At 40.4% G+C, this 25,941-nt stretch overlaps 2 protein-coding genes across 16 annotated transcripts in view; both read right to left on the bottom strand.

The window, feature by feature from the left end:
* Positions 1 to 25,941, bottom strand: part of LOC117352063 (nitric oxide synthase-interacting protein-like) — a 742,171-nt gene that overhangs the window by 277,495 nt on the left and 438,735 nt on the right. The window lies entirely within an intron of this gene.
* The window catches only part of SYT7 (synaptotagmin 7), a 425,674-nt gene that overhangs the window by 82,275 nt on the left and 317,458 nt on the right, over positions 1 to 25,941 (bottom strand). For 12 of the 15 annotated variants that reach the window (XM_033928077.1, XM_033928080.1, XM_033928082.1 and 9 more), the window contains one exon: positions 14,737 to 14,859. The exons of the other annotated variants lie outside the window; for them this stretch is intronic. In XM_033928077.1, coding sequence (XP_033783968.1) covers positions 14,737 to 14,859 — 123 coding nt within the window. The remainder of the gene's footprint in view (positions 1 to 14,736; positions 14,860 to 25,941) is intronic. 15 annotated transcript variants of the gene reach the window in all.

The following is a 25,941-nucleotide window of genomic DNA, read 5'->3' as shown; positions in this document are numbered from 1 at the left end:
AGCATAGAATCTATTTCTTTGCAGGCCTGGGGCTGGTACAACAGCAGAATTCATCTTTCAGCCATGGTTTTTGGTTAGGTTTTTTTTTTTTTACTTTAATTTTGCCATCACCCTATTTGCACTCAGCAGAATCCCTCTTTTGGAAATGAGATTCAAGATCTCTATTCTCTTGGGTTGAACTACTCATCCGTAGAGATATATTGAGGATAACAAGTAGTCACGTATTCATGATAGCATATGCTCAGGTTCCATTGCTGCCTGCACCTTCCCCTTGCTTATTACACCAATCAAAACTCCCACAAATCTGTCTCCAGAGAAGAAAAAAGAAACCAGTGGGTTTCATTTCATCAGGCCACCACTGGGAGATATCTTTATGGGTCAGTGTTTAGGAAACATCATTTTCTGCAGTTGTATAACAGACAGGCTATAATCTGGTTTATTTTCAGCTGGCCATTGATTGGATCTGATCTGTAGATAAGTGAGAAGCAAAAATCTTTGAGCAGACAAGAGAACAGGTGAGCAGAGGCAAAACAAAACTGAACAAAAGCCCCCCCCCACCACCACCAAACGTCCTGCACAAGAGCTTAGAGAAAGCAGCATATTGGAAGGGCAGCGACCTGCATGCAGAGAGCCAGAACAGACTGAAATGATAAACCAGCAGTGAGAACAGAGACTGAGAAAAAGAGAAGGCATAAAGGAGTAGACAATTGCAGTTAGCTTCAAAATTAAAGGCAGAGATGACAATAGAAAACTTGAGAAAAGGCAGTTATTAAAGAACTGAGCATTTTGAAGTAGCTCCGTGTAGGGCTGTAGCTGCGTAGCTGGGTAGGATTTGGTCGCAACATTGAAGCTGTTAGAAGCAGAAAAGAGTGGGTGAGGCAGAAAACATCCTTTGCCGAAGGGAACACGAGCTGTGTCCTGTGAAAATCAGACCAGATAGATGGAGAGGGGAAGGAGGGACAAGAACAGAAATAGGAGAAGACAAAATGAGTTAAAAGGAATGTCCTGAGAAAAAACATAAAAGTACAAACAAGCAAATTAAGTGAACAAAACTATAATTCAGACTAATACTGCTGCCAGGGAAAGGAGCTGGAAAGTGGACAGAGAAGGTAGCAAGACTGACCAGTAAAGCTGGGGAGCAGCACCAGAAATGGGAGGCAGGAGTCACAGACAGGCATTCACCACAAATCCACAGAACCCTCAACAAACGTCAACTGCTCTACTTCACGCCTCAAGGGCTCATCTTCTCAGTCTAGAATGCACAGACCCCCTTGCCTATGTTAAAACTAGAAGTATATTCTGAGCATTTGTTCTGCACTATCATCTTATGAGAGTGTCCCCAACACACATCAAGATATTTCTACAAATTCAAAGAGATCAAAGGCCCTGATTCTATACAGTCCACCTAAAGTTAGCCACTGCTTGCCCTGGATTGGTGGCATGGAATGCTGCTACTATTTGGGTTTTTGCCAGGTACTTGTGACTTGGATTGGCCTCCGTGAAGACAAGATACTGGGCTAGATGGACCATTGGTCTGATCTAGTAAAGCTATTCTTATGTTCTTACGTGAGACAAGCATAGGACAGTCAAGCCATTGTGACATCACTGATGAAGTTGGCTCTTAGGCATTGGTGGAATGAGGCATTATGACATCACAATCTCAGCTCTGGAATGTTGCTATTTGGGTTTTTTCCAGATTCTTGTGACTTGGACTGGCCTCTGTGAAGACCAGATACTGGTCTGATCCAGTAAGGCGATTCTTATTCATATATTTATTTATTTTAGTATTTCTATACCACTTATAGCCTAAGTGGTTTACATTCAGCATTTTCCCTATCTGTCCCAGTGGGCTCACAATCTATCTATCCTGGGGCAGTGGAGAATTAAGTGACTTGCCCAGGGTCACAGGGAGCAGCGCAGGTTTTGAACTCACAACTTCAGGGTGCCAAGGCTGTAGCTCGAACCACTGCGCCACACTTTCCTAGATTGTAGGATCACGTTTAGTGTCACCTAAGTGTGCTTAAGCGGCGTTCAGCATTCTAACATTTGGCGTCCCAATTCGTGCCAGGATTTTCTTTGCCTATAGTCAAGCGCTGACATTGGCACCTGACGGCGCCTATTTCGCAAAGAGTTTACCTAACTTCAAAACTGCCCCTAACCACGCCCACTATTAGTGCAGGCGCTTTGGACTAAGCGCCTACTCCAGGGTTTTTTGAGTTAGGCGCCTAACCTTCAATTAAATCCAATTAAAGCTGATTGTGAGATGTTGAGTGCCAGTACTGGCACCAGTTAAGCCTACTGATCAATTAAGGCAGGCCTAACTTTAAGCAGGCTTTATAGAATCAGGGCCAAAATGCCTCCCCATAAGGATGGGCCAGGTCAACGCAAGCAGCAGCAGAAACATGTAAATATGCACTAACATTCCCTACAAGTGCAGAAATGCTATGGTACACTTTTAAAGAGCATTTGGTGGAGAAACATTGAACCTGGGTATGAACGCCAGAAAGCTGCAGAGGAAACAGGAAGGGCTGGAGTCCAGGCTTCGGGAAATGTTTCCTGCTTCTATCATCTTGGGTCCTGCGCTTCCTTTGTTCATCATAGAAAACATGAAAGCTTTATCTCCTTTGCTAGCTAAAAAGAAAGGCCATCCCTTTATGGATATTAATACACCTTTCTACCGATACTGTTTGAACGTTGTCCTTTTATTGTGCTCGCGAACTGAATAGTTCTGACCTGCCTTGCTTCTGACGTGTTTTATGGGTGGATGTAAAACTTTCATCAAACATGAGCAATTGATTTCTGTTCACCATAGGCAGAGACCTTGGAGAAAGTGCCTTTTGGATAAGTGCTGGTGATCCAGCGATAATAGCAGTACATAGCTGTAGACTTGGAGACCTCATAATTCACAAATGTTTGAAAACTTTCCCTCTTCTTGGAAACTTAAGACTTTAAACTCTCTGGACAGCATATTAATGGTCCCGTTAAGTGATAATTATGATGATTAAACTATAGTCACAAATCGTCAAGTCAGTCCTGCCCTGTAGCTCTGCCCTTTCTCAGTATATCAGCATGGGTACAAGACAGCTGTAGTTATAGCCGACAGTCTATAATGCAGCATTTAATAAAAACATCCAGTTGTGGCATGGAAAAGATTACTGCTGTCAAACCGTTTTCATTATGGCCTTTGCTTTGTGACTCTGGAAATCAAGGCCTGGCTGGTATTACCGTCCTCTTTGCTTTACATTGTTAGAGATCAAAGCTGGGAAGAGATAAGATATTGTGGCACTCATTGATGTAATGCAAAGGGATCCAAACCTGCAGAGGTTTATCTTTTAACAGATTTGTTCATTTTTTCCTTCCTGTCTTGGGTAGATTCACTGGAGATTTATAGACTGGAGAGGAGTCTGATCTTTTGAGTCTTCCGTGGATAAAAAAAAAAAAAAATTGCAGAGAACTCCCGAGTTTCGTGTAGAAGATTCTGATATCCAAACTCAGTTATATCAGGGCTGCTGATCACCTGCTGATGTCTCTCTGTTGGAGCAAGATGAGGTCTCTAAAGGTGACAAGTAATTGAGAATAAGACTCTGCTTCACACAGAAAGCAATTGCCCGAGAGAAATAGTCTCCAAGTAATATCAAGGTTTCTGATTTTAAAAATGATTTGAAGATGTGCAAATTATGTCCATTCATGTACTAATAGTAATTATGAAACGTACGCTGCCAGTCTATTTTTGAGAAAGCAGATCTTTGTACAGGGCACGATTAAAGGCATGGCAAACAGGACCCAAAGGTGTGTTTTTGTGGGTGGGGTGCCCATGCAGAAGAAAGGGAGGCAGCAGTAGGTAAGAAATGTTACAGGGGATTGGGTTGGAATGGAGGTGAGGGAGAAAATGGTGAAGGTGATTATGCCAGGGGGTAGGGTGGAGCCTGGAAACGTGCTAATGCACACACACTTTGAGGAGTTAAAAATGCATTTATGTTATGGTGGGTACTCAATTTCCTTGTTTACCCTGGACATATTAAAGGATTAACCCTGCTTGTAGGGTTACCATATGGCTCCAGAAAAAGGAGGACAGATTGAGACATCCAGGTTTTCCTTCTATTGATAGATGGTATATCAGATGACAATAAACTTGGAAACTTTCAATGGAAGTAAAACCCGGATGTCTCATAGAAACATAGAAAGGTGACGGCAGAAAAGGGCTACAGCCTATCAAGTCTGCCCACTCTACTGACCCACCCCATTAAGTCTGAGTGCTGCTCGACCCACGTAGGGATCCCATGTGGATGTCCCATTTATTCTTAAAGTCGAGCACGCTTGTGGCCTTGATTATCTGCACCGGAAGTTTGTTCCAGTGATCTACCACTCTTTCTGTGAAGAAATACTTCCTGGTGTCACCACTAAATTTCCCTCCTCTGAGTTTGAGCGGGTGCCCCCTTGTGACTGAGGGTCCCTTGGGAAGGAATATATCGTTTTCCACCTCGACACGACCTGTGACGTACTTAAAAGTCTCAATCATGTCACCCCTTTCCCTGCGCTCCTCTAGAGAGTAGAGCTGCAATTTGCCCAGTCTTTCTTCGTATGAGAGACCCTTGAGTCCGGAGACCTTCCTAGTGGCCATCCCACTCAGCTCGAAGCACATCTCAATCCGTCCTTTTTCTAGAGTGAAAGCCAAAAAAGGTCTCTGACGAAGACAATAATCCACGGAAGAAAGTCGTGAGGAAAAGATGTCAATCACTCAATAGCAGACTGTCCGAAAGGCACTTCATTAAATGGCAGGACCATGCGAACTTGTAGACTCAACACTGACAGTGTTTCATACAGGAAATCAGTACGCATAAATAAACATTAAAATAAACCTAGGCGGTTGATAATTTTTTAAAATAAATAAATACATTAAAGCAAATATGTTATGATTTGTTCGACTCGTGACAAAGGCATATCTTTCCTTCTTTTTCTGGAGCCACATGGTAAACCCTAGGGTCCTTCAGTATTCTTCCATCTGTAGAACCTACTCTGAGGGCCATAAAAATGCACCTATGGATCCATCCAATGAGGAGTGAATTCATTCTCAATAGGGCCTAATTATTAAGGAGTTTTTAGGGTTACCATATGGCTCAAAAAAAAAAAAAAAAAAAAAAAAAAGAGGATGGATAGACACATCTGGGTTTTACTTCCTTTGAAAGCAATGGAAGTAAAACCCAGATGTCTCAATCTGTCCTCCTTTTTGTGGAGCCATATGGTAACCCTAAATTTTCCTAGATTATATGAATGGAAAAACAGCTTGGTACATCTGATCTGTATATTCACTCCAGAAGGGACTTTGTGTGCTAATTCAGATGCTAATCCCTAAAATGACTGCTGATTTTGGAACTGCACTTCCTTCCATCCACCCTTAAACTCCATTGTGAGTAGGTTTAATCCAGCCTTCCTACTCTCCAGGAATGAAAGTAAGTCAGTCAACCATGTTTGTTAAGCTTTCTCAATATAACTTTGCATAACACCCTGCGATGTATGTTACAGATCGGTTTCACCTCACAACTGAAATCTGGGTCTCTATTTAATGGCTTGCTTTTCAAGGACTTAAAGTGCTGGTGCTACACAGCCATTTTAAGGATGACATTGCATACTCAAATTAAACTGGGGCGGCAGGAGGAACTGACAGCCCAGAGGCCATATCAGAATATGCTGTCGCATCCGCAGCTCCCATTGACAGTGCTACATTAAGATCATGGAGTTTCAGCTGAGTGTGAAAGTGGTATAGCAAAGTGTCAGAGCAGACCCAAGGGTAGACAGTAGAAGACAGAAATATCTCACTTGCACCAGCAGGGGCTGCTCTATTCTTAAGCTGACAGAAACAATGGGGGAGGATACCCATATCCTTAATAACTCTGCAGAGACGGCAGTCAGTGAACTGCTGGCAGAGCCTGAGACCTGGGAATTCTATTCTGCCTGATGCAAAAGGAGCGTATTTTCAGCAGGCTGAGAGACACAAAGACAGAACAATGGGAAATGAGTGCTTAATATAGAATTGTATAGGTAATGGAAATATTCCACTGGTGCCAGGTGTCTTCTCCCCAGGTTATAGCTCTGTGAAGTCACAGCAGGCTGGTATCTCTCTTACACAAGGCAGAAGCATGTAAATGTTTGGAGCGTACTAGGAATAAATTCCTTTTAGGTAGGTTTTATGCTATATTCTGACGAAGAACGTACATTCTTCTCTTTTTTTTTTTTTTCCAAGAGCTTTAAAAGAACATAGCCTATGTGACTTGATGAGAGCAAAGAGTAAAGTGTTAAAATATGTAGTGACATATAACCATAGCAAACTAAAAATAGTCTTAGGAGTGAAAATTGGGCCAGTTAATTAGCACGTTGGTAATGTAAAGTCTTGATGTCAGTCACACAGCCCGCTCTTTCTTTTCACAGCTTTCTCTAGGCAAGGATGAATTTAGCCTTGTTTTCTAAGGCTTTTTACCCATTCTGTGTCCACGAGGAAAAAGAAAAATGCTTAGAAGATCTAGCTCAAATGTTCGTCTTCTATATATATATATTTTTCTTTCTTTAAACCTCATAAGCTCTGTCCCTCAACACACTCAGTCTTAGCCTTGTGCCATCAGCAGCCTCTGACTCTTGTCCTACTATCTATATCAATTCTGTTCTTAGGAAAAGGGATGAAGGAACAGCCTTGGCTTGGTTTTCGAAGGCTGCCAATAGGTCAGATTTTCAGGCTATTCCTAACATTATGCATGCCCACTGCTTCTATTGTAGCATCATATTCCTAGGGATAGCCTGAAATACTGACCTGTTGGTGGTCCTCAAGGGTTGTGAGTGGGGTCCAAATGCATTCTTTCCCGCATGGTGAATTTTGAGACGCTCCCCTTTGAAAATTACACTGGAAATTCATGCACTTGCTTTCTGGCACATATAAATTTCCCAAATTAATTGAAGCACATACAGGTATATTTTATAAAGTATGCACATAAGTGCTAATTCATCCCCAAACCCACCCGGAGAATGCCTCGATTCGTGATCGATAGAATGACAGACATGTAGGTTGTATTGAGAGGACAGCTTCATAAAAAGTCTAGTTCTGCAATAAAACACCATTTCACTCTTCGAAATACCTATTAAAATTGACAGCAATCATACAACAGAGCACCTGAGCAGGAAAAATGTAGCTGCTTCAGATGTGTCTATTTTAAAAAAGCAAAATCTTACAAGGCTCTGCTCAAATTAGCAGCAAAATATCCAAGAACTATAGATAAATAACGAGCATGGACATATAAAATTATGATACAATAGCTTTTAGACCTGGTTGTACACAGTGAAAACTTATCCTCACTGTGGACTGTGATATAATAATTGGTCCAACCAATTTGTGATATTTCAGAATAAAACGATTCCATAATTATACAGCAATACTCCAATGTGCATACTCCGTGTACCAAATATGTTTTAAAAAATGTAAATTCAATTAACTTATCTTCAATGGCAAGCTGACTCGATATCATGTTTCAAGCAGACTTCTGCACTTCAGGATTACTTATTACAGTATTCCATAATCATTCATGGCCCATAGATATTACTACCACACTGCTTATATCTCGCTGCTATTATGTATTAATGAAATAGCCCTACCGGTCCCGAAAATCTCTTGCACAAAGTTGCACCTGCTCCGAGCTGGAAATGGCATTGTGCATATGTATGCCAATCCTGTCTCTGCTCTGTCTATTCTCTACCCCCAGGAACACAGACACTTTTCAAAGCACTTAGACTTATAAAGTTCAATAGTAACCTATGGAACTTTGTAAGTAAGTGCTTTGAAGATGGGCTCACTTGTTTTCTGAACACCTCTTTTTATATCCCTGAAAATCTTACAAGCACTTATAAAATTGCACCCTTTATAGACTACTTTGGCAATGAGTACAAATTGTCATGCCAATAAAGTTCCTTGAATTTGAATTTTATCTAAGCCGTTAGCCTAGAACATGGAGACATACTTCTGATCTGTTGTATTTATTTTGAAATCTTTTATACTGCTTATTCAAGTAAGCTTTCTCTAAGCAGTTTAGAACAATACATATATCCATTCATTAAAACAACAAGAAAACCATTACAAAAAAACTGTGAACATAAACTATAAAAACCTACCCTCTAATCTCATTATTAAGAGAGTAGTCTTTTTGAAATATCACATTTGGATTTTTGATCCAATGTTGAAACAATCAACAGATCATGTCGTCGGAGGCAGACTATGGAGAAAGAGGTAGACATATTGGTCATTGTGCTATTTAGCAAGTTTCAAAGTTAGACATGACTTTTCTAACTCACAATTATTAATCTGGAATTGTTGCTGGACAGGGTAGTGTCATAATGGTAGCACTAAATGTACTCAAAAAGAAAGGAAAAGGGCGTCATTTCACAAAACAAATGTGATCTATCTCAATTTTTTTCCCCCAAAAATTCTTTCACACATATGTCTACAATTGCATCAAAGTAAATTGTACTCTAATAAATTATAATAATTTCACAAAAAAGGGTGTGTGTATTGACTGAGAAAACTAAGAAAAGGAAGGGTAGGACATCATAGAACAGATGGGTCAGATCATAGGATCTCTTATAACCCCAGTTATTTCAGATCCACATCTTGGTTTCAGAATTCCAATCATTTGTCCAAACCAGTGTATCTCAAACTGTGTGCCGTGTGCCTTCTGAGATTCCAAGTGTGCCACGGCACAATGAGGAGGAAGAGAGGCGCCTGCTAACTGACTTCCCTACGTGGTACAGCGCCAGCATGCCCGATTTGGTGCAGCCCTGCATGTTTCCCCCTTCTCTCTATCGTCCTCCGGCTTCCCCCCTGGCCTGCCAGTCTCACCTTTAAAGCTAATTACAGCAGCCTGCAGAGGATCGCCGGTAGGTAAAATGATTTTATTTTCAATATAGTGATTGAAATGTGTCCGTCATCTTTATTCCAAGCTGAAGAGCCCTAACCGTTTTAGTCTTTCCTCATACGAGAGGAGTTCCATCCCCTTTATCATCTTGGTCACTCTTCTTTGAACCCTTTCTAGCGCTGCTATATCTTTCTTGGGCCTCAAAATACAACAGGGGTTATTCCATTCTTGATACTTTTTGTTTCCAATAACACAACCTTTGGAAAGTTTGTGAAGGGATAGCTAGCCAGTAGGAAATTCTTCCCAAGGCTGGCTTACCACCAGGCAACTAGGTAGTTGTCTGGGATGGCAGTTTCTGGGTGGTAGCAAAGAGCAGCTGCGATCAAAGCACAGCAATGGGTCATGAAAACCATATATATTGAAAGAATAATCAGGGCGCACTTTTAATCACAGTGAAAGTGGACAGTTTTCCAATAGTAGGCTCACCCCGGTAAACAGAAATTGTTAACATACAGAAAAATAAAGGCAGTAAAGTTTAATATTTGCACGTATGATTCTTGTCTAATTATTCATTCTAGTGATAGTGATCAGTTACATTAATAAACAAAATATTGAGAGAAAAGACCCTGTGGATCTGAAGGTTAATTGAGGAATTGCACAAGACTGAAGGTTCACTTAAAGTGCCTGTCATTGACTCTGATCCCTCCCCGTAAAGCTGCAATATAATCCGGTTTGATTAAACTGTCAGAGAACTTCAGAAAGTACTTGGAGGAATGTATGGTCCAATTTATTCTGAAGCCAGAAATCTGTCCTCAAATAGTTCCATGCTTAGCAAGCATATTTCATTTTTCCTTTGTAAAATAAATTAAATTAGCCCCGAAGAAAGGCAGAATGCATTGAATCTACAGATGGCACAGAGTGCATGGTTTTGCAATGTTTGTGAGCTCCAAATAATAATTCCCTTTTTTGTTAAAAGAACAAATGGACACCTATTTGACAGGAGAAATGGCAGCGGGCAATCAACAGGAGAACATTTCAATCTCCCTGGACATTAGCCAACTTTAAGGTTGCCATGCTCCTATAGAGAAACTTCATAGAGTGAAATTACTGAACTAGAGTTGACCAAGAAGCTGGATCCCAACACCAAAGACCTGAAAAAAGACAATAGTTTCATGGCCCACTTAGCAATCCTCAGATTCTCATGTTAACGATTTCTCTCAGTTGCTATTAGCTTTCTGAAAATTGTTTTGCACTCTAATACCCCCTGCACTTTGTATCCCACCCAACCACAAACCTCATGCGGTAAGAGCAGTTAATGTAGTTGGTTTTAAAAAAAGGTTTGCACAAGTTCCTGGCGAAAAAGTCCATAGTCTGCTGTTGAGACAGACATGGGTCGGAAGCATGGAATGCTGCTACTATTTGGGTTTTTGCCAGGTACTTGTAACTTGAATTGGCCTCCTCGAAGACAGGACACTGGGCTTGATGGACCATTGGTCTGACCCAGTAAGGCTATTATGTTCTTATATACTATCTATACTCACTTTCTCTACACTTCAAACATCTTAACTGTGATCTTTTCCTCAAAAGTTCATGCCTCAATAGATCAGTTAGGTTAGAATCTAAGATGACACATCCTCACTGTCATTTCTTTCTCCTTTTTTGATATAATTCTTACAGCAGAAAGAGAGGTAGTCTTCTCTAAGAAGCTTTCCATGTGTATCTCTGGGGTTTTCATTAGTTTGAAGTCCTGGTTTGATTTTTTCATTGTTGTGCCCACTCTTTAATCCTTTCATACGCCCACTCTATTTTTTTGGAGCCATAAGAAATAGTGGAGTTCTCTTGTTATAAAAAATAGATATATATATTCTCACATTACAAGTCTAACTGGAAAAAGACACTTTGCATAGCATTAAATTTGTGATTTAAAGTTCAGTTTCTTATTGTATAGCAGCATCTGAGGGTTTTCACTTTCTGACTGGGCGAAATACATTTCCTAGTTTGCCTTGTGCTTCTGATCTTCTCTGTTCAGCTCCTGCAGCAGTAGAAAGCTTGTTTTCCATGGTCTTTCAAATGCTTTTTAATATTAAAGTCAGCATAGCATTTCTGAAAGGCTTAAGCTCCATGGTAACTGCCCAATCTTTTCCTCTAGCATATAGCTTCAGTTCGCACTCTCTGGAGACCACCTGCAATGTTGTGGGTGGACTTTATCACTGGTGCAATGAGATCATTACAATATTGACCTGAGGCGCATCAAAACAAAATGAGAAGGCCTCTGCTTCAGCCAGGTTTTAAATTCATTTTTCTGCTTCCTAATAAGGATTCTTTTTTTTTCTTTTCTTCTTCTTATCTTTTCCTCGCAATATATACAGGGCAAGTACCATGTGAAACTCATGCTATCCCATTGCTAGTGCATCCAAACTTTATTGTTACAATAAGTGGGAAGAACCAATGGTGCACCAAGGGTGGAATAGGGGGCGGTCCACCCCATTTGAATGGAGCTAAGGAGTGGTCATGAGTCAGCTCTCTGCCTGTATGCGGCCGTCAGCTCCACCTGCCCCCACCCCTTCTGATGTCAACTTCTGGTTCTGGGGTGGGGGGCTAGCAGAGCTGATGTCCACGTGCAGGCAGCCCGCAACTGATCCACTCACCTTCTCACTGTCTGGAGAAGGGGGTGCTCCAGGCCAGAGGAAGGGGTACTCTGCCCCAGGATCCCGCCCCACTAGGTGCGCTACCGGGAAGAACACTCTAGTTAGCACTGCTAGCTATAGAAATGATTGGCTATGACCTGGTACTTCCACACTCTCAATCTCCTCACCATTATTCATTATAATATATTTTCCTGCTATTTATATACCAGCTAATTATATAACAGCACTGAAAGTGTTTTGATGCATGAGCCCCTCCCCTAAAAATGTGGGTCACTTTAAAATGAGCTAACCTTCATAGCTTTTAATTCATATATTAAGAAATATGAGCTTTTGCCAGGCACAGTGCAAACAGAATGGTATAATATTTTTTAAAATACGTTACAATAAGCAATACACATATCAATGATAACATGCTACTGATCAAACTCAGGGAGTAATATTTAGTTGGCGGAAGTCAGTGTTTTAAAAAAAAAATTCTGACTGCCACTGCCAAAATTTTGCCCAGATATTCAATGCTGGGTATCTCCGGATACCAGCATTAAATATCCGGGCATGTGTGTCTGGTCAGCCCTTAATCAGGTAAGTTAAACTGGTCAAAGATAGGACTGCCATGTATGTGGTCCTATTTGATTAATTAATCAATTAAGGGCTACATATTAGCACTTATACAGTCAAGTGCCAACTATGCCCCGACTCCACACTTAAGAGTGCCCACACAATAGCCAATTTCAGCGTGAGATAACTGGATAAGAGTTTCTCTTAACTAGTTAACGCACTTTGAATATCAACCCCTTAATTCTTCCAACTCTCCCCCCTTCCCCAATCTCTTTGGCAAAGTTAAATTTGGAAGAGTCGCTAGTTCCATGACACCACAGTGTTATTGATGGGCTCATGCAGCAGCATGTGAAAATATTCTGAACAGCAGGACCAAAATGGACCAAATTATTTACCTCCAAAGCACTGTTCCCTCTAAGCCAGGGGTGTCAAAGTCCCTCCTTGAGGACCACAATCCAGTCAGGTTTCAGGATTTCCCCAATGAATATGCATGAGATCTATTTGCATGCACTGCTTTCATTGTATGCTAATAGATCTCATGCATATTCTTTGGGGGAATCCTGAAAACCTGACTGGATTGCGGCCCTCGAGGAGGGACTTTGACACCCCTGCTCTAAGCTGAACAGGAGCCCTCCAAATGCATTCCTGCCAGTGGAGGGCAGTGCTTCAGTATTAGGGATAGGAGGGTTCCCAGGAGGGCAGAGCTTGCCTGTCCCTCATTGTTGAAAATGTGATTGTGAAACAGCACCTCCCACTGGCAGGGCTATAGGTGCAGGACTCCTGCTCATCTTAGACAGTGCTCCAAAGTATTTGTGGCTTTGTTAAGACATGCATCATTACTTCTTAACCAATTCTATTAAATTAACCATCTATTTGTAATTTGCATAAGACCATTTGTGATATGTACTTTTAACATTGGACATTTGTCATCTATATAAAAAAAAAAAACAATACTAAGATGCTTTAGATTATCAACTTTCTTTTTTCATAGATCTGTCATTCCCTGATCTCGTTTCCTATTTATATCCTTAACCAGAGAGCTCTTCTATTCCCGGCTACTGGAATCCTGACACCTTGAACTCTCAGAGGATTTCTCCTTCTCTTGTTAGATCCCTTCCCTCACGGTCCCTAATCTGGTCCTTATACCAAGACCCTGAGGCCAGAATTCATGCTCCATGGCTCCTTCTGGAGCTCTATCAGCCACCAGGTGTATATTTTACACACGACTACAACTGCCTTCCTGCCAGTGGTTGTGAATGATGTGCTGATTAGGGTTGCCAGATTTTCCAATCGGAAAATCTAGACCCCCTAGATCTGCCCCCCACACCCGCCCAGTTCTGCCTGCTCTGGTCAGGCAGGGAGGAAGTCTGCGCGTGACGTCATCGTGTGGCATCCGTGCATACATGGACTTCCCCCCAGCCCTAGCTGACACCGCAAATGGAAGACCTGACCCCACTCAGCGTCCACTGAGCCACCAGAGCCTTTCCCTCCTTCCTTTGTCATCTAACGTTTCAGATCTTTTATTGACTCAGTGTTTGGATTCAGGGGCGCAGAGGCATGTTAAAACCACAAAGACTATTCTGGTATTTTGATGGTCGTCGGATTCTGCGCAGTTTTTGTCAGACTTGGCTTTCTACTGAGTAAGAGAAGAGCTTTTAAAAATGTAAAGCAACGTTGCTTCTTTTTTGTTAACCTTGCAACCCTAAATCTTCTTTACTCACAAGGAAGACATGAGTTGTCCACATTTCATACCAGTGGCTGACGGCTCCCTTGTCTTTTTTTCAGCTCAATCCCTCTTTCTCTTTCTCACTTAATTGTTCCCGTTACAGTTTTTTCCGTTCTGCTATTGCCCAATTTTTCTTATCCAGTATCTCTTTCATATATTACTTTAATTTAATATATTGCTTTTCTATTTCTTTGATTTTTTATCTTAGAAATGCATTACATATTTTTATTTTAATCAGTTATTTTAGCTAGATTGTGAGCCTTCGGGACAGATAGGGCTGTTTTTCTCAAGTACCTAATTTCATTTTAGGGCTCTTTTACAAAGGTGCGCTAACGTTTTTAGCATAGCGCAAGCTACCCGCAAAACTACCACCTGCTCAAGAGGAGGCGGTAGCGGCTAGTGCGTGTGGCATTTTAGCGCGTGCGTTAAAACCGCTAGCACGCCTTTGTAAACGGAGCCCTTAGTGTGATCCATTGTAAACCGCTTAGGTCAGTAAAATGCAGGAGCGGTATATCAAATCTTAAATAAATAAATAAACATAATTGTGGGCACCTGGATTAGCCACTTGTTCATTTTCTCCCCATTTTCAAAATCACCCCAGTTCTGTTACCTTTAGGGCTGTCAAACAATTCGGGGTTAAGAGAATGGTTTCGCACACTCATATGGATGGGGCATTTTCAGAAATGAAGCAATATGGAGGAAAAAGCTCAACCTTTAGATCCTGGCCAGTCCTAGTGGGCAAAAGCACTGAACCTAACCTCTTCTGGTATTTAATGGCATCATTGCTTAGTATCATTCTCCACTTTTCTCTGGTACCTACATTTGTGTTTGCATACCAGGTATTTGCAACCCTTCCATAACGCCTAATCTTCATATAACGCCGCCATCCTTAGCGTGCCCTCTCTCCTGCTCATACCTCTTGTCACCCTGACAGTTCTGGTTCTGCTGATTTCCAGCGCCTTGCAGATCAGGAATATTGGCAAAGTCGTCCTGCTCCGAGAGCCCCAGAACCAAGGACAGCACCACCATCCTGCCTTCCCTGTCCAGATGGAAGCCCGCCGGCATGGGGGGATATATGCCCCAGATTCAAGAAGCATGTGGAAGGAAGGAAAGGAAAAGAAGAAGAAGAAAAAGCATAAGGAGCAGGCAGGAGGAAAAAAAAACAAGGAGAACAGAGATCTAAAAAGAAAGACAGTTCTCAGATTTTAACAGCTTTGAAAAAATTTCATCATCACTTATTTACTGACAAATGCGTGCATTGTCTAACGTTCTATAGTCATCTAGGATTGAAAAAAGTTAGGCAGCCACCCAGACTGGAACAATTTTAGGGGTGGCACAAAGAACAATTCCATTAATTTACGATTACAGTACCACCAGTTGCATTGGCTTCGAAGGTTTGAGTGAGTTCATCAATCTTCTAGTAGTCACACATACCCTCCCCCCCCCCCAATTACGGGACGGGATATACTAGAGCAGGAGTGTCCAACCTTTTGGCTTCCCTGGGCCGCATTGGCCGAAAAAAATGTTTCTGGGGCCACACAAATGCGCAAACGCTGCAGCAAGACAGAGGAGGGAGCTGGCAAGAAGGTAAACACCCAGGGGCAGCAGAGGAAAACACTGCATCGCCCTCGACCGGGGCCACATAAAATCCTTCACGGGGCCGCAGGTTGGACACCCCTGTACTAGAGCATGTAGTGCAAGATTAGTACCTTTTCCTTTCTCTTCACGTAAACCTTCTACAAGCACCAACTGTACCTTTTCTTTCACTTTTTCCCTCCATCTGTGCTTCTTTTTAAAGTTAATGACAGGGCAGTTTTAAGTTAACATTAAACAAAAACATGGATGGATGGACCTTCTGAAACGGAGAAGTTTTAGAGAGGAAAGTGTTGCAAAAAATTTCATAGATAAACCCCACCCCCCAAAAGAAAATAAATAAATAAAACAAAAAGGCTTATCAGTATAGCAGGAAGATGGAATAAAGGCCCTTTTTTATTAAGCTGCGGAAGACGTTTCTACCACAACCCAGGGTGCAAATGCTCCAACGCTGCTTCAACACCGGTAGAATTCCTATGAGCAGTGTTGGAGCCTATAGCACTCTGGGCCACAGTAGAAATCAGTAGTGAATGCTGCATCTTATTTAGGCACACGACGAAGAGGATAAGGGAAAGGGAGAAAAAGGGTCGGACTTATGGTTTTCGATATTAGTGAATTCGGTTCAGCAGTGCTTGGAGACCTGCAGAGCTGATGCAACTTGAAAAAGTTCATGGACACACACATACCGAAAAACATGTTGGATGTTAGCGTGCAAGAAAAACAACGCCTTTGGAAAGCGTGGGTACTTCAGTGTGTTTTTCCAATTTTGTTTTTATAACAAGCAGGACTATCAAAAGGGGTGGGCAAGCAGAGCACCAAGCCTGGATGCCAAGCCTAGGAAGGGTGGGGTGGGGGGGGGGAGAGAATGCCACACATTTACATTAAGAGTCTCTTGAAAAAGAAAAATAGTGCATGAACGATATTTCCATAAATCAGAAGAAACATACAAATTCCTGCATGCATCCCAAAAGTCCTTATTAACTCTCCCTTTTACTAAGCCATGGTAGAGGTTTCTACTGCGGCCCTTAGTGCTAAATGCTCCCCTTTTAACTTTAGAGAGTGCCCTCTCGTTCTCTTTACCTTGGGGAGGGCGAACAACCTGTCTTTATCTACTAAGTCTAGTCCCTTCAGTATCTTGAATGTTTCTATCATATCCCCTCTTTTCGAGGGAGAAGAGGCCCAGTTTCTCTAATCTCTCGCTATACGGCAACTCCTCCAGCCCCTTAACCATTTTAGTTGCTCTTCTCTGGACCCTTTCGAGTAGTACTGTGCCCTTCCTTCATGTACGGTGACCAATGCTGGACGCAGTATTCCAGGTGACGGCGTACCATGGCCCGGTACCCCCACTCTCTGTTTCCTATCCACCAGCCAGTTTTTTATCCACATGAGTATGTCACCCTCGATTCCATGGCTCGCAATTTTTCGTAGTCGTCGTTCATGTGGGACCTTGTCGAACACCTTCTGAAAATCCAGATATATAATGTCAACCAGCTCGCCCTTGTCTATATGCCTGTTTACTCCCTTGAAGAAGTGCAACAAGTTTGTCAAGTAAGATCTCCCCTTGCTGAAGCCATGCTGGCTGGTCATCAGATTGTGTCCGTCAAGGTGATCAATGATGCGGTCCTTTATCAGCGCTTTACCATCTTTCCCGGTACCGAGGTCAGACTCACCGGTCTGTAGTTTCCTGGATCTCCTCTCGAACCTTTGTCGATGAATTTCAGAGTAATACTTTTAAAACTCAATAAGAGGAAATATTTTTTCACTCAGAGAATAGTTAAGCTCTGGAATGCGTTGCCAGTGGATGTGGTAAGAGTGGTTAATGCATCTGTTTTTAAAAAAGGTTTGGACAAGTTTCTGGAGGAAAAGTTCATAGTCTGCTGTTGAGATAGACAAGGGGGAAACCACTTCTTGCCCTGGATCGGTGGCATGGAATGCTGCTACTATTTGGGTTTTTGCCAGGTACTTGTGACTTGGATTGGCCTCCGTGAAGACGGGATACTGGGCTGGATCCAGTAAGGCTATCCTTATGTCATTTACTATGTTATTATATTTTCCTTTTCTGTGGTTATGTCTGCATTTGCAAAATCAATTCTGGGTGAGGAAGAGGTTTAGCTTTTTGCACACAGTCTATAATTCGAAGTGCACAGAGCTGCCTTATATTACAGAAAGCAGGCAAACGCTCTGGTCCCAGCTCAAGTAGTTTTTCCACTGAATTGCATTGGCTGTATGAAATTCGGTCTGCACCAGTGCTCATTACAGTTCAAAGACTTAAGTCGCGTGGTGCCTTTAACATTTGAGAACTTGCAACGGGGTCAGCACTCTTTCCTGACTTGAAAGGGTGCAGAAGAGCCACAGGCACCATCCTTATATGCCGTAATTAAAGATGAAACCAAACCAGGCTGTCTGGTTCAGTCAATCATGTGTAAAACCGGAGAAGACATCGTATGGAGAAGAAAAGTTGCAAAAGAGATGTCAGAGAATATCATTTCAAGCACCAGACTGATCTGTGAGAAGTGAGTGAAAGAAAATATCCATCTTTTTCCACCTCCCTGTAGTTTGAAATGTCGCCTTTTCATTGCAACACCATACAATCTTTATTTATATACTGCCAATACCTCCAAGAAGTTCACAGCGGTTTACATAAATAACTATGAAGATACAAATTATTAAATAGTATTATAATATATAGGAATTATTAATTGTGTGTCATTAACCTTGACACTCCAGGGAGAACACAGGTAGCAGATAAATATGTTTAATTAGCAACAGAGGAGGCCAACAGTACAGGGCATTTTATTTTGTTTTAACTCTGTATTCATTAGGGGAGACAGAATGGTGGGGCCTACCTGGTCACTGGAATTGTTTCACCGAAACAGTCTCCAACTACCCATTCTTGTAATCAATTTACCCACCGAAAGGGTCATTTTCAAGGGCATTTCAGCACATAAAACAAAATTTTACACACCGAAATTGTCTCTTCTAAAACCGCACTGGAACAATTAATAAAGGATAGAAAACAAAGGTATAATAATGCAACCCAAAAAACAATCCTTTGGTAAATCCTTAGAATCCTTTTCAATGAAGAAGAAAAGGAACTACTTTTTCAGACAAAGGGTGATGGATGACTGGAATGCCTTCGTACAGGCAAAAATAGTGACAGAATTCAAGAATTTGTGGGATAAACACGGGAACACTGTATAGGAAAAAGGAGAGACTCCAATTAAAGCAACACTTAAATGACCTTAAAACTGGAGTGAGCTCTGATGGCAGCTTCAGAGGTTTGGAAGTAAGACCAATGCCGGGCAGACTTCTTTGATCTGGGTACTGTAAATGGCAAACTACAGATCAGGATCAAGACTAGAATGGCTTGAACAGCAACTTCAGTTATTGGGAAACAGGGCCGGTGCTGGGCAGACTTCTATTGGAAGGGAGAGACAGATATTAAGTTTATTCCATGTTTATTCATGAAGAAGTGAACCTGTGCAGCTCTGGCCATCTTGTTGGGTAGACAGAATGGACTAGGCAGGTCTTTATCTGCCGACATTTACTATGTTATATGGTGCTTGTTTTCAACAAGAAAAAATTGTAAATATAAACGTTGTAAATAGTTAAAGTAGGGGTTCATTCACACCAAAAAATATATAATAACAAGTACAGGACAGTTGACAAAATCATAAATAAACGGAGAAAAATAAACCTCAATTGTGGGTCGCCGGGACTACACAAGTACCCAAAGCTCACCACCTCATCACGGGTTTATAAAAAAACTCCGTACAATTATAAGTTGCTTTCACACTTCAACATCTCTTTAGAAGAATAGTTTTCAAAAAATTCTCAAAGGATTTGAATTTCAACGTCCATAAATTTTCTATAATTAGGTGAAACAGTCCCAAACTAACTATATTTATGGCAATCAGCTCCAGCTGTAGACAAATTCAAAACAGGGTTTAATAGCGTGGCTGTAAAACCTGCATAATAGCTTATATAAGAGAGTTAAACACTCATATGAAGGAGAATCTTCGTCCCGATAGAAAAGATCTTCTATTTCGCCTGAAAGCAGGCTACTTCAGGGGATTCGTTTACACACGGTTATCTCCATGCTTTCAGCTGGACACCTCAAAGGTCAAAATGGACGTCCATCCATTTGCTTGAGATGTCCAACTCCTGATATTGCAAAGGCAGAAGAGGGATTTCCGACACTGCAATATATCCAAAGAGCAAGGGGGCATATTCTGGATGTGTTTTGGGTGGGACAAGGGAGGGCCTGAAATCTGGACATCCTACAGTGATTACCGAAGGGGACGTAATGTCCACGTCCAAAAAGAAGGGCATCCTTATTTACAGCGGCGTAGTGAGGGTAACAGGCGCCTGGGATGGTGGTGCTCCTCCCCCACCCTCATACCGGCCCCTGCTCCTTCCTCGATCCCCTTTCCCTTCCCCCATACCTCTAGTTGTTCACCACCGTGACCAACAACTTCAATGTGCTCCTCGTGACCACATCATCTCTCTCTGACATCACTTCCTATGCGTGACACCCGGAAGTGACATCAGCTGGAGCCGATGCAGTCGCGAGGAGCATGCTCAAGTGGTTACTTGTGGCAGTGAACAGCTAGAGGTACAGGGGAAGGGAAGAGGTGCCGGCGCCCCCACCATGATGGCACCCAGGGCAGTCCTGCTTATTTAGACCTGTTTCAGGAACATCTAGGTTACAGAAGAGTGCTCTGGTTGAGCAGTTGCCCACTGGAGGGATCAAAGCATGATCCCTCCTTAATGCTCTAGAGCAGTGTCTCACAAACTTTCTGGCTGGCTGCACACTAAACCCAGTGCCCCGGCTGGAAGGCCCCCGGAAGTGCGTGGAGGCCCATCTGGCCATGACCTGCTTCCTTTGTTTCCTTGTGATGTGAATTTTGTGATTGTGAAAGAATCGATTTGAATGAATACATGTCAAAAATAAAAATTAATATGTTCAAGATAAATTTTTAGTAATAAAGAGTTTTTTGCTGAACTAATATTTATTACAGACATAAGCTGATTAGCTTAAATAAGTTTTTTATTTAAAATTTTTTTCCTACAATCTCTATAATATCTAAGTGGGTTACAAACATACTCATCTTTTACTAAGCCGTGGTAGAGGTTTCTACTACAGCCCGGAGTGCTAAATGCTCAGATGCTCCTCCAACGCTCATAGAATTCCTATGAGCCAACTACTTTGATTATATCTGTAGCTCTTTCTATTGATAAAGTTTGGTTGTTAAAACTTTTCTTTAAATATAGACAGAAAGAATTCATGGGATTTAAAATCCAGATGCTCCCTGATCTTTCACGAGAGACGCAGAAGCGTGGGGTTGTATCTTTGGGTGCTACTTTTTACTTACGACATCCTTGTAAGTACCGTACGGTTAAATACGTTTTCTTGGAGCCAAAACATTTGACTTCTTTCTTGGCGCTGTCCCATCTGGAGGTAGAAAAATCTTAAACCCTATTGATTAAGGAATGTAACGCCTGTACTCAGCGTTATAGCCATCATTATGCTTTAAAGTGTACATTTAGTTCATTTTTCTTACTTTCTCGCTAAATAGTATTATCCTGGATCCTATTTGAGGACTTGAGCATAATTAACTAAGATTTATTATTCCTTTGGTCTTTATGTATTCTTTGATTTATATATATAATAGCTAATATTGCTTTCTGTATAAGTTAAACTTGATGATTTAATTTGAAAATAAATAAAAGAATTCGTAGCATGGTTTTAGCGGCGGTAAACTCTTGAGTGCTGAGTGCTGGTCACGGAAGTGTTCGATGGTCTGGTTTGTTTTATTTGGTTTATTGGTGTCTGTTATTGAGGCATCTTATATGACTTATGGAATTTTATATTTTGATGTACGTATGGGTTTGGCCAGTTTTGGCCTTAAATTGAAATTCGTCGTTGACATGCATGTTATATGTAATTTGATTTGATTTGTAAGTATGCAATTTGTTATAGTGTGTCTCTGAAGTGCAAAACCAGATTAAATAAAAATAGGGTTAATAAATGTACGCTCATTAAAAAGCAAACATCATTTGATGAAAGATCTTATTACACAATCATCTTATAAAATACTATGTTTGGTAGAAACTTGGCTCACTGAGAGGGAAGAAGCTTACCTTTCTTACGCTTGCCCCCCAGGTTTTTCCTTCATCTTTAATCATCGTCTTCAGAAACGGGGAGGAGGTTTAGCAGTTATTTTTCAAGACTCATTAGTGATAAGATTAGATTCATCCCCCATAAACACCCCAATCGAATTTCTTCAATTTTCTCTAAGAACTAAACCTAAATTAAATATTCTTCTAATCTATCTTCCACCACCAGTCAATAGTAATAATTTCTTCTATTTACAATCACTGCTTTTTGATTTTGGGTCATCTACCTCCAATCCCTTGGTCTTAGGAGATTTTAATATTCATTTTGAGGATTTAAACAATAACTATACTAAAGACATTTTTTCTCATCTTAGATTGTTAGAATTATCTCCACTATTTTCAGTTCCAACACATATAGCTGGTCACACAATCGATATGATTTTAACTTCTACATCTTCATCAAATAAATCTTACTTTCAATTTCATTCCTCACAGCCAGTACCCTGGTCTGATCACTATCTAATATCAATAACTTTCACAGCAGTACCGTCGAAACCAAACAAAATTTCCCAAATTAGACAATTTAAAGACTTTAGGAAACTATCAGCCGAATCCATCTCATCAAATCTGTGCCTAGATTTTGGAGATTTAGAATCAACCACTATAGAAGACCTTTTACATAAATGGCAGAATGCTACCCAGCTCCTAATTGATAAACTAGCCCCAACTCAAACAAAATATATCTCATCACGTCAGAAAATTAATCCTTGGTTTAATTCAGAACTAGACCTAATCAAAAAACAACTTCGTTCGTTGGAACGAAAATGGAGAAAAGACAAAAATCATTCAAATTTTTCAAAATTTAAAGACCATGCAACATACTACAAAGAAAAAATAATTCATGCAAAATCGAAATATTACTCAAAGCAAATTATCCAGGCCAAGAATACTACCGTACTATACAATATTTTAAAATCAATTAATCAGCAATCCAAAAACCTTTCACACGACATTAAACCTCTTCCAACCGCACAAGAATTAGCAGACAGTTTCGTTGATAAAATTAAAAAAATCAGAAATAACTTCACATTACAACAACAATCTGCAATTACATTAGAGCATGAATCTAATTCATCACTTACTTCAAAATGTTCTCAATTTAACATTCCCAGTCAAAGAATTAGAAATGATTATTAAAACCATCAATCATAAAGGAACATTCAATGAATCAATATCCCCACTATCCTCAAGAAATACTTTTCTATATTTGGTCTTTACATACATACTTTAATCAACATTAGTCTACAACAAAGTAAAGTACCACCAGCCTGGAAAAAAATCTACAATACGCCCAGTTCTCAAAGATCAAAAAATAGGTTCCGATATAAAAACTAATTATAGGCCAATTGCTAATATTCCGTACTTAGCTAAAATAACTGAAAAAATCGTTTTTAACCAAATATCTGAATACATTGAAAAAACCAACGTATTGCATCCAAATCAAACAGGATTCAGACAAAATCATTCTACAGAACACTCTCTAATTGGTATGAAAACATCTATATTATATCATTTAGATCACCATACATCCGTAATTTTGATTTCTCTTGATCTATCGTCTGCCTTTGACACTATTGATCATAGTCTCTTAATAAATAGGCTTCAATCAATCGGTTTAACTGATCAAGTTCTGCTTTGGTTCCAGTCTTACCTCGATAACCGTTCATTGAATGTCTTTTTTAACGATGCCACCTCAAATAGTTATTCACTGCCTTATGGAATCCCCCAAGGTTCAATACTTTCGCCTATCTTATTTAATATTTTCCTAGCCCCTCTGATGACATTGTGTCAATCCATTGGATTTACAGTATTTGCCTACGCAGACAACATACAACTATTACATCCAATCAATACCAAAAATCCTCAAGAAATAGCAGTAATAAATGATAAACTGGATCAAATTCATTATTGGCTCGAAACTAATAAACTAGCTTTAAATATTCAGAAAACCAACGTTGTGCTCTTTCCATGGAAAGATTGTGAAACACTTTCCTTTCCTATCTCTATTAAAGGCATTTCCCTGCAGATGGCCAAAAATATTAGGATTTTAGGAGTAATATTTGATAATAAATTATCTTTCCACGATCACATAAGCCAAGTGGTCAAATCTACTTTTTACAGACTCCGCCAGATCCGATCTATATCAAAATTTTTATGTGCACAATCTTTGAACATCTTACTTCATTCCCTTGTAATCTCTAAAATTGATTACTGTAACGCCTTATTTATAGGTTTGCCACAAAAAGAGCTTAGGCGTTTACAAATACTTCAGAACGCCTCCATTAAAATTATTTATAAAGCCAAAAAATTTGATCATGTTTCACCATTACTCAAGAAGGCACACTGGCTTCCGGTAGCACACCGCATTATATATATACTTACCTTTAAAGCTTTAGAATTCAAAGCTCCTGCCTTTATTTTTAGAGTCTTAATACCTTATACTACCTCAAGATCAACATTTATTAGCTATTCCCTCATTAAAAGTTATTAACAAAAGGCGCAATACAATCTTTTCAATAACAGCCCCTCAGTCCTGTAATGATCTCCCACTCTATTTAAGACAAGAAAAAAACTTAGAAAAATTTAAGACCAAACTTAAAAGTTTTCTATTTACAGATGCTTTTAATGACTAAAATCTTCTGCAGTGCCAATCTAATTTTCTTCGTTAATCGTCAGTGTCTCCCTTCCTAATATACTTCCCTTGAATTATTGAACTTAATGAATGTAACCATTAAATAACTTCCCTTTTGTTTCATTATTTTACGTAGAAATATCTCACCTAAATGTATTTATATCTATTTAAATAAGTTTACTTTTCTTACCCAAATTATTGTATGTTTTAAATGATATGTTAACTAAATTTTTGAACAATTTGTACATCACCTAGAATTTTGAATAGGCGATAAATCAAACTATTTAATAAACTTGGAAACTTGGAAATGTAAATCTTTTATTTTGTATGTTAATATGTAGCTCGCCCTGGATAAGGGCGGGTGAGAAATAAACAAACTCCGATGCTCATATAATTCTTATGAGCGTTGGAGCTGTTACCGCCATGGCCAGTGCTACAAACCATGCTACGGTTTTGTTAAAGGGGGTGAAGTTAGTGTTCTGGGCTGTGGTAGAAACTTCTACCATTGCTTAGTAAAAGAGGGCCATACTTATTGTACAAACAAACTAAACATTACCGCAAGACTCCTCAGTTTCGAAGCTGTTTTAATCCAGTTACACCCCCATATGGTTCATTGCATTTGAGGTACAGAACATATTGGACCCCTGAGGAAGAAGTGTTTTTCGAAACACGGACTGTGTCGGGTCCATGTCTCAAACCTAAAGTGGACCATTTTTTGGGACAACAACACCTTATTGACTTTAATAAAAGACTTGGCATATCGTACATCATTTCGGAAAGTCCTTTGGTTTTTGTTGCATGGAAATTACTGCAGACTTGTTGGATTTCTCTGCTCTTGAGACAGACATGGGGAGGCCTCTGGGATCAATAGCATGGAAAGTTGCTACTATTTGGGTTTCTGCCAGCTACTTGTGACCTGGATTGGCCACTGTGGGCTAGAGCAGTGTTTCTCAACTCGGTCCTGGAGTACCCCCTTGCCAGTCAATGAATATGTATAAACTTGATTTGCAAATTTCTTTCATGCATATTCATCGTGGATATCCTGAAAACACCACTGGCAAGGGGGTACTTCAGGACCAAGTTGAGAAACACTGGGCTACAGGGACCACTGGCCAATATGGATGTTTGTATGCTCTTATGGTGGTTTTTTAAAATTAAATATCTTAATAATCACCTATAATAAATCTGAAAAACTGTGTTTGCCTCAGAGCAGGTGCAATTAAGTACACATACTTTCTGTGAGGTGATTTTCAAAGAACAAGTATGCACAGAATTTCCCTTTTTAAAGTGGTATAACTTATGCATATACCCGTCACACCTGCTAAACAGCCTGTTATAAAATAAACCTATAAAATTAACCATAGCTGGGGCTAGAGGCTGAGATGAATAGCTATTTGGGAGGGCCAGGCAAATATTTTATTTGTTATGCAGTTGTGGCTCCACAAGGGCCCAAATACAGACCAATGGACTGGCAAAATCACAAGAAGAGACTAGGTGGCTCATTTGCAAAAAAGTCCAAAAAAATGGGAAAAAGTAACATTTTCAAAACACATTTTTAGACAGTTTTCTATGCTGTTTGGCTGCAGTGCATCTAAATCGTAAGGGGGCATGTTGAGGGGGTGTCTTGGGTGGGAGTTGGACATTTTTCTACAATAATAGAACATTGCAGGAATCATCCAGGGCAAAGCTTCTTGGATTTTAACAGTCAGGAGGCCT

The sequence above is a fragment of the Geotrypetes seraphini genome, chromosome 19 (genome assembly GCF_902459505.1).
Source record: "Geotrypetes seraphini chromosome 19, aGeoSer1.1, whole genome shotgun sequence".
NCBI lineage: Eukaryota > Metazoa > Chordata > Amphibia > Gymnophiona > Dermophiidae > Geotrypetes > Geotrypetes seraphini.
Note: the sequence above shows the minus strand (reverse complement) of the source record. Positions and strands in the feature narration are given on the sequence as shown.